At 41.6% G+C, this 16,428-nt stretch overlaps 1 protein-coding gene across 1 annotated transcript in view; it reads right to left on the bottom strand.

Moving 5' to 3' along the window:
- The window catches only part of fer1l4 (fer-1 like family member 4), a 100,998-nt gene that overhangs the window by 21,066 nt on the left and 63,504 nt on the right, over positions 1-16,428 (bottom strand). The window contains exons 27-38 of the mRNA XM_088337525.1: positions 14,671-14,795; positions 10,900-11,034; positions 10,657-10,830; positions 6,927-7,037; positions 5,633-5,794; positions 5,399-5,570; positions 4,137-4,270; positions 3,941-4,060; positions 1,432-1,486; positions 1,271-1,368; positions 231-365; positions 38-157 (exon numbers count right to left, since the gene is read on the bottom strand). Coding sequence (XP_088193651.1) covers positions 38-157; positions 231-365; positions 1,271-1,368; positions 1,432-1,486; positions 3,941-4,060; positions 4,137-4,270; positions 5,399-5,570; positions 5,633-5,794; positions 6,927-7,037; positions 10,657-10,830; positions 10,900-11,034; positions 14,671-14,795 — 1,541 coding nt within the window. The remainder of the gene's footprint in view (positions 1-37; positions 158-230; positions 366-1,270; positions 1,369-1,431; positions 1,487-3,940; positions 4,061-4,136; positions 4,271-5,398; positions 5,571-5,632; positions 5,795-6,926; positions 7,038-10,656; positions 10,831-10,899; positions 11,035-14,670; positions 14,796-16,428) is intronic.

The raw sequence follows: 16,428 nt of genomic DNA, 5'->3' as shown, positions 1-16,428 counted from the left end.
GATCTACAGGGTGTCAACCAAAAAAAGCATTTGTCACCTTGACAATGTAGACACGGACCAAAACCTTGACTGGCAAGTTCTGGGGGACGCCTTTGGTTATTTGACACTTGACGTTGTCTTCGTCATCCGAATCAATTGGGTAAACCAGGAACGAACCCTAAGGAGAACACATAGCAGGTCACAACGAAAAAAAAAAACTACAAACAGAAAAACATAACAGACAGGACAACCTTGTACTTTCCCATAAGACGCCCGCAATCATCCTCTTCAGCATCATCAGAGATTGCTTGGCCTTTGAACAGCGGGAAGCTCTGCAACCAATCCTGGAACTGACTGAATTCTGACTCTAATTCATCGGAGTACAACTAAACGCACACACAAGGCAAAACCGACAATGAGCCCACTGCTCATCGCTGGTTCACTGCTTCGTGGATTTTGAATTGAATTGTCTTTGTCATTGATATGAACCCATTGTATATTGTGTTCTGTAGAAGACAGCAGACAGAAAATGGTATCATGGGAAAGGTTGTATGTGTGTGATGGGTGTGACACCCTGTGCGTGCGACTGTGATAGGCTGGTGTATGACGTCAATCAAAGAGCCACGAAAACAAACAGTGAAGTTTTTAGCGGCTTGTAACATTAAAAAGAAATTCATCAATTAATTTGCACAGTCCAGTCAAATAAATGGTGATCACCAGCGGGTACTCTACGGATTATTATCAGGTTCAGGAAGCGACTGAGGTGGAGTCGGGAAAGAAGGCTGTAGGTCAGACCTACTGCGGATTGGCTACGTAACAATTCTCGCAAGCTACCCCTACCGAGCATGTATTTCACAAACGCCAGATGAATTACCCATTAAATCGATGACCTGGAGCTACAACGCATGGGAAACTACTATATTTAGGATGGTTGTATTTTAATCATGGCAAAGACCTGGCGCAATTCTCCGATAACCAATGTTTGCGTGCAGCTAGCCAGGCGCTTTATTGAAAAATGAATGGTAAAGCCCTCCAATTTTGTTTGCTTTTCATTCCTTCATTCAACTGCAATTATGTGTTCTGTGTTTTTATTTGTAGATTTATAGTTGTTATTTGGTTACAGTCCTACACTCTCAGTTGATAACGACGTCATCTCTAGGTAAGTTTGACCTTTGAGGGTTTTTATGAAGGTGTGTCGTTACTTCAGAGATTTTCCCCATTTGTCCCCATCGTCCGCAACAACCAAGGGATTAAGGAATTTCATTTGTTGTTAACGGTCTTGCAGTCAAACCTTGAGTGTGGCGATCTTCTTTCGCTTGGGAGTCTCCATTTGCACAACCACGGCGTCCACACCAACCTCGTTGATGCTGTTTGTCGCGTTGCCGTCTTCTGACGGATACAATTGCGGAGCTGACGATTGAATATCATTAAACGATACTCTCTGTGACACACCTCGATCTTGATCTCGTTCCTCATCCTCTTCTTTATTTTTCAGCTCTTCAGCAGCCTGCGGAGAAAAACAAGGAGAGTAACCATGAATTGAAGAGCCATATTCAATGCTGTGGGCTGGTCGCAGGTTCTCTTTTCTCCACAATTTACGGTACTGTTCTTTAAAGTGATTTTCTTTTTTATTATCAAAATTATTTTATTTGATCAAAGCATAATTTGGCATCCTGAATGCTGCAAACTTTTGTCTGTTTTGTTTGACTTTTATAATCTGGAAGGCTTTTTTCGAATTGTTGTTATTGAGGCACTCTTTTTACTCTGTACAGTGGTCTTCCATTAATTTCTCCTTTGCTTCTCTCAAGCTCTTTGTAATTTTGTTGTTAGCTTCTCTATACTGCTCCTTCACAGCTGGTTGATTTCTTTTTGAGGTCTCGCCTTGTGTCGTAGTATTGGAGAATTTTGTTACCCACAGCGTTATCTTCCTACTGTGTTTTCCCACAACTTCTTTTGCTGCTTGAGCCATTGTCTAAGAATTTCATGGTAAGAATTTTGACATCATTGATTTAGACGTCCAAGGCAAGTAAACCTATTACCAAATTTAAAAGAACATGAAATCATGGCCAGCAGAACTCAAAACACAGCCACATTTGCCAGACTTAAACCAATCTAGAGAGACATTGCAGCGAAATCAAAGATCAGACTTATACAAGCGCTGGTTACTTCCATCTTCTTCTATGCTTGCAAGGCATGGATTCTCCCAGAAAGGCTGGAAAAGAAAAGTCCAGGTGATGGGGATGTAATACTTCAGGAAACCTCTGGGCAACCTCTGCGTAAACAAAAACTACATTGGTATGGTAACATCACAAGATCATCAGGACTGGCCAAGATTATTCTCCAGGGCAGGGTCTAAGGAAGCTGAAGGAGAGGAAGACAGAAAAATAACTGGCCAAAAACAATCAAGGAACCCACACCAAACTGTTGGAGATATCTGGCAAAGAAAGGATGGAAGATCTAAACTTGCCTGAAATCAAGCGAAAGAAGATTCAAGAGAAAGCAGGAACTGTCAGCAGTGGAGAGAGCTGTCCAGACTTGTTCCATAAACCGTAAATAGGATTATTTGGGTGTTTTATCTTATCTTTTCATTTATTAAAGACACAGTGGTGTAATTTTGTGTGATTGGTGGCCAGTGCTGCCTGCGATAACCAATCACTATCTATCTATATACCAAAGCCATATCCCCTGGTGGGATGTGGCTAGAGTCAAGAACACACTCACATACACTAAACATTAAGCCCAAAGCACAACAAAGCATGAGTTTCTGTGCCATGCAACTCTTCATCAGCAAAGAGGTCCGACACCATACACTAGTTTACCCCCTGTGCATGCATCTATATAAGTTATTCAAACTATCTTTCGCCATTCACATCTATCCCTAGCACACACTTTTATATCCATTAAAAAAAACAACCTCGCATCCAGGGCATGTTTCACCCCATCCATTCAACCATAATTAGGCCTTCTTCTCATTCTATTTTCCACCACTTCTGAACTACATAATCCATTGATCAAACAGCCTTCATCCATTCTTGCTGTAAATCCAAACAACATCACCTGAGTTAGAGAAGAGAAACCTCCAAAACATGCAGGACATACAGCTCTCGAGAAACGGGTTGGCCACCCATGTACGATGCAAACATCTTATTTCAAAGACATTTAAAATAATGGGCTTATTTACTCTCAAACTCCACACATCTGAACCATATATCACTGTTGGTACCACCACACCTTCATACAATCCTCGCTTTGCATCCATGCACAGAAATCTATATTTGAACAATCCGTTCCGAGTCATAACTAATCTCTTACTGATACTCTTACTGAAAGAATTGTTATGGTACTTAGGACAGTTTCAGAGTAAAGCTGCAGGAAACTGCCAGCTTCAACATGATTGCATTGGCAAAACAGCTTTCTAAAATATTTATGGGGAATTTAGTTATTAGTTATTATTTTTTTAGTTAATTCTATTCTTTTGTGAAAACTTATTTTATTCGGTTAATTGAGAGTCAATTTAACCAATTTCACAAAATATACAATTAGAGCCAAAAATTTTCTTGGGAATTAAATGTCTCAGAAATTACTTGAAAACAGAAGGTCAGTTCAAATGCTGTTTGATGTTTTTCCATTACAGATGAGGCAATTGTATCCACAACTTAATCGACCAGCTATTTTCAAAGACTGAGATATAATGACATTTTTATTTTAGTGAGCTGCATCTTTTTGATGCATAGCCAAAGGGATAGTGAAAGAGGCCACTCCAAATGACTTTGATTTGCCACATAAAATAAACCAGAACTTGTCAACAAACTCAAAATCTCTATATAGGTATTGTAAATATTGTTTATGACAATATTTACCAGAGTTTGTCACAATGAAGAACAAATAAAATGTACTGTACGTACATAAAAAAGTAAATAAAAATGTCTGTCGGAAAACAATAATGATCCAAATATCTGGCCTGTTTTTCCAACTCTTCCATGGAAGCGTAGTACTTAGACCACCAATCCAGTTCCTCAATTTCTGGCACGTCCTCTTCAAGCTCATCATCATTTTGCTTCAGCAGTTTCTTGAAAGGAGTCTGCGTGGGAACAGACATGGCACAGGTCAAAGTGCAAAATAAATTTGAGCAGGTTGCACCACACCATGGTAATTACACTGATGTGTTTGAAGGTGCCAGTGGTAATCTTTGACTCTTTCAATGACAGGCTCCCAAGTTTCATTTTCCTTAGAGACTTCAGCGGGCTGGTCTTTAGTGGGGTGTTAATTTGACTGGTGTTCATCTTTTTCCCTAGACACAAAGAAAACAGAAAAATATATGTTCATATTGGTGCTAGTGTATTTGCTTTGCTTCTTAAAATGTGTGCACTCCTGTGTTTTCAAATCTTTGTGTGAAACTTTTGAAAGAAATTCATTCTGTGCTTCCTTTTAACTAAAACATGCAATAATTTTCACTCAAACATCGAATTTTATGACAACTTATCCTGCATGCCAGATATTGGGACATGAAATTCAGGAAAGCCAGCAAGAGAAAGTAGTTCTTTGGAAACTCACCTTTTAATTACTAATGAACGCTTATAGCAGCCATGATTTTACTAAAAGGCTTGAATATCTTTAGATTTCTTCAAATAATGTTTGCCAACCTTTATTGTGCCAATGTGCAAAGTTTCCATTACAGAATTTCATGTATTGGACTCGATATATACCCACAAAAAACCCCAAAACAATGCGGATCACAACATATGTAACTTAAGAAAAAGACAGACTGTCCCTTTTACTGGAACGAAACAGGCCTATTTAAATTTGGAATGAAGTTTTTTTTTTTCCAAGGATTTAGTATCTGGTATCATTATTATTATAACACACGTACTAGAAGGCTTAGGGTGCAAAGTTCACAGTCATAGGCCGATGCCAATCAATGCCACGGTCCGGCTAATCTCTGAAGAGCAGGAGAATGCTTTACACTGACAACAACCGCGAATGGATCATGAAGGTGCTGTATCTTAGTCAGATCAGGAGGCTTCTCCTTCCACTGGTAACCTCGGAAACCAGTAATGGGTCTGATGTGGGGGGAGCAAACCACAGCCCTAAAAAACGGCCTGTTTATTGGGTAACAATTGCCGATAAACACTCAAAATATCTTGACATGGACACCTCTGAAATTTGCATATAATCGAAAAAGTACACTGCAGTCGATGGCAACTTTGATTTGAGGTAATTGTCCATCTATTTTGTCAGACAGTATATATATATATATTTTATTCCTTTTATGTCAAATATGACCCCCAAAAGAGTAAGACTTTTACTATTTAGTCAATTTGGCAATCATTTGTAATAAATGAATTCCAATGCTCAATGGTGGCATTTTATTTGAGATCACTCTCAAGCCAGTAATCTGCTAATATTCTCGTCGCTTTACCTTTAGGTTTGGCCTCTTCTCCTTCATCTGGTTCTTCCAAGAGGTCAGGTGCAGCAAAGTCCATAAGGCTTTGTACCACGTGTGTCCCAACCAACACCTGCCGTCCAAATGCTCTTCGCTCAGCCACGAAGAGCATTAAAGGAGGGTGGAGGTATGTCTGCACCGGTAGCTTCTAATGCGGGAACCCCAAAATGTCAGACAGTTTCAGAGGAGCGGCAAAATGCGTCAACTAACCACGTGGAGAAAGCGAACAGTCTCCTTGAAGTTAGCATGGCTCTTATAGTTCTCCAGTTCCTCAGACTCCAGCTGCTGTCCGGCACATTCTACCTTCACCAGGGGGCGCTCCACCTCGAACAGCTGTACACGCTTCAGCTGGCGCAAGCCCCAGAAAAGGACCTGTAACCACATTAATGACCTCTTAAAAGTGTGTACCAATAATTTATCAACATTATTAAACGATATTTAATGCATTATATTTAGGAGTTCAGTAGGGTGGATAGTACACAAAAATATGTGGACCACAGGACCTATGTGCTCACCCGGAAGGCTTGTCGTTCAGGGACGTGTTCATTAGAATGTGCTGGTGCAATGTGATGACTCAGTGTTGAAGAGAAGAACAAAGAGATGTTTGCAACATGCAGCATCATGTGGCCTGGACTGCACAAGATTGTCAGCAGGCAGGCAGCCAGTTGAGCGTCATACTATGGTTCACCAAGACACAAAAGCTGAGCTAGAACCCTTCCCTATTCCCGCCAGGCATTTCGACCATGTCCACGTGTCAGGCGGAAGAAAGACTGAGATCACTTGCACTCGTTTCTTGGTTTTTATTGGAAAGAAGGAATGACAAGGCGAAGCTTGACAGGCGTGTGAAGACTTGGCGGGAATGGTCATGGACAGGCGTAATCGTCGTGTTGTTGGTCGGGGCTGGAGAAGAAGGGCGTCGTCGTGTTCGGAAGAGTGATCAGGAGTCAGACGGGCAGGGCAGGTCGTAGGGCAATTTCGGAAACGGGTCGGCAACGGAGATCAAGTAGAAGAAAACAGGAGGCAGGCGAAGAGTCGGAGGTACGGGCTTTCTGAGCAGATGGCAACAGGTAGCATAGTACAATCAGACAGCTTGTTTCTGGAAGCTCAGGATTTAAATGGACATGGTGCGCCAATCAGCTGTCCTGGCTGTTGGCGTCAAATCCTGAGCACAGGTGTTCCCGATCCGGGTGATTGTGACACCACGTCGATGTTGTATTCCCCCTTCCTGCTCAATATGGTGGACCAAACCACTAGGTGGCTAGAGGCTGTTCCGTTGACCTTCACGACTTTGGTTAAAGTTTGGTTGCCAAGGCTTATTGGTGGACATTAGAACCTACACGTTCAGCTGAGAAGTTTCGTGAGGGATGTGTTCAATTGAATGTTTGGGATTATGTGATTATTATGTGTTGACAAGGGAGGAATTAATACTTGTTTGCAGTTTGCAGCATGTGTGCTTCATTCTTACCAACATAGCACGTTTATTATGGGATTATATTTTAAGTACCTCTATCCGGAATTTTCTTAGGACGGGTCGGACCCCTTCCGGGATCTCATAGCAGCGTTGATCATGCAGATAGGTGAGTTCCTGTGGCTCCACGCTGCCAGGGAGGGATGGCTGCCCAACGAGATGGCAAGAATTACCCATTACCCATCAGTTCTTGGTACAAACAAAGTTCACTACAGATTATTCTAGTCCCAATTTATTTTGAATATCTATTCTTTAAATTTTTAAGCTAAGGAAGAATCATATTTCATTTCATATTCAACAATTGTTTCACTAGAAGATAATTATTCACATTTTAAGAATTATTTTTAATTAGATAAAACATACACAAGATAAAAACATACACTGGAGATCAAAATTAGAGAACAACTTAAAAATTTAGTAATTTTGAATAAATACCATCTTCACTGCAAAACATTTTCAGGACACCTTGTTGTGTCTATACCCTGTTACTACAACACTTTTCAAGAAATGGATAAGACATTTAAACATCAAAAACTGTATTTTGGCAAAAATACAAAATCAGACAACACTTTCAGGTGTCTTCCACTTAATGGTGCTAATCTAGCACATGGTGCTAATTTCTATGATTGTTGATCGTTACAAATTTGTGATTTCAGGAATATTGAATCTTTTCAAAACTACAAACTCATTCAAGACGCCCAAAAAGGCTGGTAGTCCACAGCACACAAATGCAAGAGAGGACAGGTCACCACAGAGGATATCAATGGGTGATTACCCATTTTCCACATTGCAGCTGGAGAGCACCCGCCCAGAGACAGGGAGATCGCTGGCTCAGGCTTCAGATGGGGTATTGGGGGTTTTGGTCACCTAACTCCCGACGTCAGCAACGCAAGGCAACTCTGTTGCGACACATTGGTATGGTAGAAGTATTGTCGCATCTTTTACTGTGCACAGTTGTTCGAATGTGTATGTGAGCGAGAAAAAAGAAGAAAGAAGATGTGGGGGACCAAACCCCAACCTAAAAACTGGCCTGGAGAGGTATGTAGGCTGCCTGGCTGTACTTGCCCAAGATACAACAAAATGTATCATAACCAAGTGGTTGAGCGAATTGTTAACAGTGCTTGCTGATTATGGCATAAAATCAAATATTTAATCACAAAAAAATAAAAGGTATTCTAGTAGGCTATTCAGTCCCCAATATATAAATAATAAAAACTTCATTTATATCTTCATTTGTATTTATTTTAAAGAAGCTGCACTGTTGAATGTGAAAAGGTTAATGTGTGAAACCTGAAAATACAACAAATACTTTGTGGTTTGAGTTAATTGTTGGGAAATTGGAAACCAGAGGCGTGTTCAGGAGAGTGATCAGACATGTAGTCTCTTGATAATCGCTTGCCGCGCACTGCTGAACGTTTTGTAATCGCTCACTGTGATTGCCTTACTGATCCAAAATGGCCGACGACAGTACAATGGATTTCGTTCTACAGCTTGCTTTGAGCGAGTTGGCTGATATGAGCGACAGTTCGCATATTGACACAGTTAAGGTTATCCTAAACGCAGTGGAAGGGTCATACCTGTCTTGCATTGTTCACAAACATTACCAGGCAATGTAAGACGATATATTACATCGCCAACAGCACTCGTCAGGGTGAGATCCTCCATCTTCTGCACTGTCGACGCCATGTTGGAAATCAAAGTAAGCGGTCTTTCTCCCGTGATTACTCGGGCACGCGAGCGCTCAATAATCACTGGCCGTTCAGAAGCTAGCGATAGCTCGCGATAGCAATCACTCACTCTCCTGAACACGCCTCAGCACACCATAATGACCAGGTTTTAGAACAGCCATGTCAAACAGGCCAGATCCAGCCCAGTTGATGATTAAATCGTGCTAGCGATACATTTCAGAGTACAGTGGAACCTCGGTTTTCGAAAGCCTCTCAGTTCGAACAAATCGGAGTTCGACCAAAAATTTCGAGAAATTCTTGCTTCGCTGTTCGGTCAAAAATTCGGAGTTCGAACGCCGGTAATGCGTGAGTGCGTACGCTAGGGTGCGATGCTGAGCGTCGTGAACAACTGTTATCGCGTGCTGACGTGCTTCGTTTTGCTTTCGCTTTTAATATAGGTGTAGGAAGTGTTTTAGCCCCTAATTATGCCTCCCAAGAAAGTCAGTGCAAGCAGCAAAGTTGCTACAGGTGAAAAAAGAAAAGTAGTGAGTAAAACTATTGCATATGAGAAAGAAATGATAGCAAAATATGAAGGAGGTGTGAGAGAGTCTGATCTTGCCTGCGCCTTCTGCTGACCACCACAAAGGTAAGAAATCCTATTCATAATTATTTTCTTTATCCTTTTTCTTTATTTTTACACGTTCATGTTAGCGTAATCTTTCGTACGGAAGATTACGATAACGCAAACGTACGATTAGCCTGGGTTAGCTTTATGATTCGAGGTAAACATTCAGGGTGTTGGAACTGAGCCCAAAATTCAGGGTGTTGGAATGGAGCCCCCTTTCCAATGAAGCGCTAGACAATTGATGTAGAGACCCGTGTGCTAAATGACTTGTAAACGACCTGATTATTTTATTTTTACACGTTCATGTTAGCGTAATGTTTTGTACGGAAGATTACGATAACGCGAACGTACGTTTAGCCTGGGTTAGCTTCATGTTTACGTTAAACATTCATTGTAAACATTCAAGGTGTTGGAACGGATTAAAACGATTTACATTATTTTAATGGGAAAATTGATTTCGTTGATTGAACAAATCGGTTCTCGAACAGGGTTCTGGAACGGATTATGGTCGAGAACCGAGGTTCCACTGTATGTCAAAATAGAAGTCTTGAGGTAATTTCAATCAAATGTCATCATTTTTTGACTACATGCAAACCAAAGTCTCTGTTATGCCACGCCCCCGCCAAGATCCTGTCACTTCTTCTTACTCCTAGGCCAACCTTCTACCTCGACCAGCACTGGTGGGCAGGATACCAATCAGCCCAGACGCAGCCGACTTCAATCAAAAGCTGCTGGAGCCAAGCAAGCGGTGCTGGAACATTGACCATCTGTGGTCAGTCGAAGCCAATCCGCATTTGAACTGTTGAATTAGTATTTTTGATTCCATCTCCTATAGTATGCCTGAGTCTACTGCTTTTTCCTTGCCTCTCAATTTTCTCCTAGGCTCCTTCGTGCAAGAAGCCTGTCTCCAGCATCAGTTCGCCCCACGATTGCCACTCCCTTCGTCGGAATCAAAAAGACTTGTCGGATTTTGGTCACACCTACACGTACCCTTGATTTCAATATTTCTTGTCACACTGTGGTCTGTGAATCTGTACCTTGGGTGTATGGCTCAATTGGCTAGTTGCAGCATTTGAGCCAAACATGCTCTTTTTGGCCGCTACAGGGCAATGTTGAGTTTGTATAGCATGGTGAGTAGGTTCAGTTGTAAAACTGTTTTAACTCAACTGCAAAAATAAACTCCTTAACACATTCAATGCCAAACATGAAAACCTTTTTTTCCCGATTGTTGGTGAATAAATGTGTTGTGTTTAGAAAAGATACCTTACAAACCGTGATTATAATATGTAGTGTAGGTTACTTATGTAGGCTGAATAATAAAGAGTAATACTAAAAAACAAAGTTTTACTGTAAATTCTTTTATTGATCCAGACGGCTTCATAAAAGAAGGTCTGGATCCAGCCCCAGAGCCAAGCTGGGGTTTGACAACCCTGTATTACAATCATAACAGTGGGGAAAGCGTCAGAAGTATCACCTCTCCAAATGACGAGTAGTCCAACTCGATCAGCTCAAAGGCGGCAAGCAGCTCTCCTGCCGGCATCCCCCCTACGCTGATGTCGTAAAATTGCAGTCGGGGCTTTTGGTAAAGGGTGTCCACAGGTTTCAACTCGGGCTCGGCATATGCTCGACCCAGAGGCTGTGGGCTACCCTGGGCACATTTTGCAAAGTCTCACATTCTGAAAGTTTTTCATCTTGTGCAAACGGCGATGAGCATTACCACAGTGTCATAGTCGAATATGTGGATAATGACCAGAGGTGGGTCATGAGAAAGGTCCTCCATTGTTCCTTCCAACAGGACACGGTCAAACAGCAAACACTCGGACCATGCTGGGGACAGCGTGTCTGGGGACACCTGATGCACACCCATGCTTTTTAAACTTTTTTTTTTTACCATTTGGGGTTTTACAGGATAATACAAGGTACAGGTTGCTAGCAGCTTTGAGAAAATACAGTAGTTTTGATCATTCTAATATATACACACTGACTCTAGTAGTACGTAGACTAACTCATTTTGTATTTTTGGACACATTCTTGGATATAGAATGGAGGAGTCAAAATTGTACTCTATATTTTTGACCTCATGGTCAGACATTAAGTATATTTACATGCAAGCAATAATCAGATTGAAAACAGAGTATGATTTCTGGCTAATTTTGAATGAATCTTTATATTTATGCCTAGAGACAAATAACTTTGTATGCATGGTATTTCGAAGTATTCTGATTACAAAAGCAAAACGGGAGCGAAGTCATGTCAAGTCATGTTTATTTGTGTAGCCCATAATCACAAGGAGTCTCAAAGGGCTGCACAAGCCACATATCATTGCAAACTACAGACTAATATTACACCATCCCCTGATCTATGATGTTGCAATAACAAATAATACACAGATATTGTCAACTTAAAATATAGGTCATTCATAAGCTAGAGAATAGAAATGTGTTTTAAGCCAAGATTTAAACAGTTCCACTGAGGTCATTACACACATAGACGTCGTTTCTACTTTCAAATTTTGAAAATAAATGAATGGCCATGGTTGATACACCTCTGCAACATCGCGTGGACATAAGGGACAGTACCTCTGGATTGGCAGACTGGGTTGGCGGAGAGCGGTTTGCAGCAAAGTGTAAAGCTGCTGGGATGAAGATCAGCATGTCCAAGTTTGAGGCTAAGGTTCTCAGCTGTAAAAGGGTGGCGTACCCTTTCCGAGTATCTTGGGGTCTTGTTCACAAGCAAGGGTAGGATGGAACAAATAGAGGTATTGGTGCAGGATCTGTCTCAATCCTGACTCTTCACAGGTCAGTCGTAATGAAGGAGCTAAGGCGAAAGGTAAAGCTCTTGATTTACCAGTCCATCTATGGTTCCATTCTCAACTATGATCACAAACTGTGGTTGATGACAGAAAAAACAAGATCCCGGATACCATCAGCTGAACCGAGCTTCCTCTAAAGCACAGGTGTCAAACAGGCGGCCCGCGGGCCAGATCCGGCCCGCTAAGGGATTGAATCCGGCCCGCGAGACAACACAACGCTCTGAGAAGCGCAAGAGAAAAACAAGCTGCAGGTTGAAATATGTCAACTTGATGTTGCCAAAGCCAGGTGCCTCGAACAAAGACACTGTTCTTGTATCTCTCTCTCTCTCTCTTTCTCTCTCTCTCTCTTTTCCACCCCTTTTCCCCCACTCTCTGTCTCTGTCTCTTTCACTCTTTGTGTGTCTTTTTCTCTTCCTTTGTTGCTCTTTGTCTCTTTCTCTCTCGGTGTCTTTTTAACTTCTTTTGCTCTAACTTCCTTATTTCTCTTCCTACCCTTTGCGCTTTCTTTTCTCTTTTCTCTCCATCTGTCTTTCTATTTCTCTTTGGTTTTCTTTCTTCCTCTCCCATTCTTTCTCCCCTCTCCCACGACTTTTTTTTATCTCTTTTGTTTCTCACGTTCTCTCCCTCTCTCTTTTTCTTTCTTTGTCCCGCCCTCTCTCCTTTTTCCTCCCTCTTTCTCTTATTTCTTTATCTCTCTTTTTCTTTCTCTTTAATCTACTAGTCCAGCCCCCGACAGAATGTTTGTACTATCATGTGGCACCCGAGTTAAAATGAGTTCGACACCCCTGCTCTAAAGGGTGGCTGAGCTGTCCGTTAGAGACAGGGTGAGAAGCTTAGTCATCTGGGAGGGAGTCAGTTTAGAGCCTCTGCAACTCCGCGTTTAGAGGACCCAGGTGAGGTGGCCCGGACATCTGATACGGGTGCTTTCTGGATGACTCCCTTTCAGAGGTGTTCTGGGCATTTCTCACTGGAAGGAAACCCCGGGGACAACCCAAGAAACGCAGGAAAGACTTGGTCTCTAGGATGGCCCGGGAACCCTTTGGGATCATGTCGGAAGAGCTGGACAAAGTTGCTGTAGTTCGGGACGTCTAAGCTTTGCTTTTGAGGATGCTTCACTTGCAACCTTACCCAGGATAAGCGGAAGGTAATGGATGGATGGATGATCTAATTCATGTCACTCACGACAATCAAAAAAGTACCTTTCTTGTTTACTTCCTGCTCCCAAAGCGAGCTTCATTTCTGCGTCTTCTGTATTTGCAAGATGTGCTTGTATGTGGCTAGCCAAAAGCATAGACTTACATTGTAAATTGATGGATACAACTATGACATCCACAATTTTTAAAGGGATACACCAACCCCCATGTAGGTTTTAGATCAGGAGATGAGTGAATAACAGTCTGTGGTTTGCAATAATCTGTGGTCTGTGCAGCCCTGTGAGACTTCCTATGATTAAGGGCAATACAAATAAACATGACTTGACATGACATGACCTGTGGTATTTTTACCATGGGGGACAAAAATAAACTGGAAATGTCTCAGAGGAATCAACCTATAAACATGAGGGTTTTTGCAAGTAAGCTAGAGTTTGCTTGCATCATTAGTCTCTGTACTACAAGTATACTACTAGTAATTGGTTTCGTGCAGTCCTTCTCAATTATTTTTCGTCACGCATTGGAAGAAGAAATCCTCTTGCAGCCCCCCCCCCCCTTTTTTTTAAATGATCACATAATATTGGTGGTGACAAAAAAAAGATCGGTTGACATTGATGGTAACACGTCCCCTCTGTCCATGAAAAATCTACGCCTTTTGGCACATTTTTGATGAAGAAAAACTCAAGCATCCTATCAGCATGATTTGATTATAATGTCTTTCAGTGGAAGCTTAATTTATTTGGCTTAGTGTTGTCTCCTGCCAACATTTTTGACATAAGCACACCGGTCATTGCTTGTCTCCCTTCAAGGTCGCAGTGAAGAGCTGTGTGAGCAGACTTTTGTTTGCCTCTTTACCCCGTCTCTCTTTGCCTGTCTTCGCATCCATGCTAAATATTGTTTTGATGGGGTCACTTGAGGACTTGCTACACTTAATGTCGACACTCAGTGCTTATACTGTATGCTTAATGCACTCCGTGGAGGCTAAAAGTAGCTAAAACACTGCCACTGAGAACACCACCTCCCCCTAGTGTAGTGGAGATGCAATTGCATGTTATTCCGGAAAAGTTGAAAAAAAAAGTTCCCAAAGTCAAAAGCGCCTGCACACCCTTAGATAGAGTCTCAGCTCCCTCAGGGGGACCCGCCCTACTGTTTGATAACCACTTGATTGGTGAAATGCAAAAATCTTACTACTGATCCGGTTTAGATTATTTCATGCATGTAAACGTAGTCAGTGACTCACTCTAAATGTTTTGAGTTCTGTTTGCCACCACAGTAATAGTCCAGGCCATTCTGTGTTTACAAGATCACCAATTCACTATTTTTTCCTCACAATATACTAAATAATCTCACATTGTTGGTATTACGTGGACATTTTTTTCTCAGCCTCAGGATGCTAATTTGAATGTTATGTCCCGTGACAAATAAACCCATAAATGAAATTTAAGTTGAGTTTGCACTCTTTTTGTAATTGTTTATGTATGTGCCCTTAATGTTTGCTACTGCCGAAAACTGTGTTGTTTTTTACCTTGGTCACCTGGCACTGCGTGGAGAAGAGCACCTTGGCAAAAGGATCTGACAGGCCGTTGTCATCGCCAGCAATTAAGCCACGAGCTTGGTAAAGATGACATCTCAGCTGGAAGTAGCGACTGTCTGTAAAAACAACATTTTTCCGCTCAACAAGTTAATTATATCCAGTGCTGGGCACGTTACTTTTAAAAAGTATTTGGTTAAAGTTACCACTTCTTCCAAAAACTTTCTGAATGAAATGAAATGAAATGATCTGCATTTTATATAGCGCTTTTCAAGTCAATGACTTCCCAAAGCGCTTTACAATGTGCTCCACATTTCCCAATAGCGGCCTTGCAGCCATGTAAGGCGCTAACCTGCTTATTGGGGGTATTAGGGGTTCAGTGTCTTACCCAAGGACACTTCGACATGTAACACGGACGAGCCGGGATTCGAACTGGGATCCCTTGATCCCAAGACGAGCGCTCTACCTCCTGAGCTATTGCCGCCCCTTAATAAGTAAATGAATTACTTATAAAAATAACTAGTTACTAGAGAAAGTAACTATTTCCGTTACTTTAAAAAGAAGTTGTATGTAAAAGAATTTGACTTTTTCTGAACAGAATGAATGAATAAAACTTCTATTTCAAACATGACAAAAGCAAAAACAAAACAACAAATTGGGGGAAAAAACACAAACAATGTTCACCTACAAGTTCGAAAGGGAGTAGGAAGAAGCATTTGCCTATTAAATCCTACCCCCAGACTTCCTCAAAAATTGCCTCCCACATCTAGATCCCCTGGTATTTACACATAAAAAATAACTTATTAATATACATATTTACATTGCCTCTGTGGATACACATTCTCTTCATTATCGTTATCATCACCATCCACATCACTACCTTCATCACTTTTATTACCATCAGCATTATCATTATTGCTATATACATACATTTTCAGCATATTATATATTTAGAGTGTCTTTCATGATAACGATAGTTCTCTAGGGTGCTCATGGTGGACTGACTGCTATGTGGTGTGTGTTGTCCGTCACACAAGAATCTTTGGACCTGCTATCTTTGGGGGTCCACCCCTGGCCAGCAGGACCACCGTTTTTGGGTGTACTGATCTGTGTATTGAAAAGACAAGGTACGAGAGCTTGAGCCAGATGCCGGTATCAAATAATGTGTTGTTGTTTGGCGTCTGCAGTCCTTTTCCCTCTCAAACAGATGGCGGCATTATCCTGTTAGCCAGCCCCCTTCACAATTCTTCCCTCTAGGTGACTATTATCCACCTCCAACGTAAATACTCCAATCTCCCACCTTACGTTGCTGAAATCTTTTGTTTCCTGAAGACATTCACTTGCCAAGAAGACAAGCTTCTCCTCCCACAACGTTTTTTAATTCCCAACTAATTCCAAGTTCATCGACTCCAATATATTTCACTCCAGCCATCTTTATAAAGGTATTTCGAAATCTTCCTTTCATGATTTTCGCCACCCCAGGACTGTCATAATTTGCCCATTGCCCTCCCCTGTTCCCGCTCGTTTGGCCCCAGAAGCTGTTCGTTTCTTGATTGGTTCCTGGTTCCCCTCCTATTTAAACTATTTAAACACCTAATTCACTCCTGGTCAGTCCATCGGCAAACCTCCGCACATGCAAGGCAAGCACTTTTTGACTCTGGCTGACCCAGCTAACTGTGTGTGAGTGTGTGTGTGTGTGTGTGTGTAAGTGGGTAAGAGCTTACTAAGTACATTGTAAAGCTCTTTGGGAGG

The sequence above is a fragment of the Urocampus carinirostris genome, chromosome 6, assembly GCF_059441175.1.
Source record: "Urocampus carinirostris isolate Australia breed hairy pipefish chromosome 6, RoL_Ucar_1.0, whole genome shotgun sequence".
NCBI lineage: Eukaryota > Metazoa > Chordata > Actinopteri > Syngnathiformes > Syngnathidae > Urocampus > Urocampus carinirostris.
This window is presented reverse-complemented; position numbering and strand designations above follow the sequence as displayed.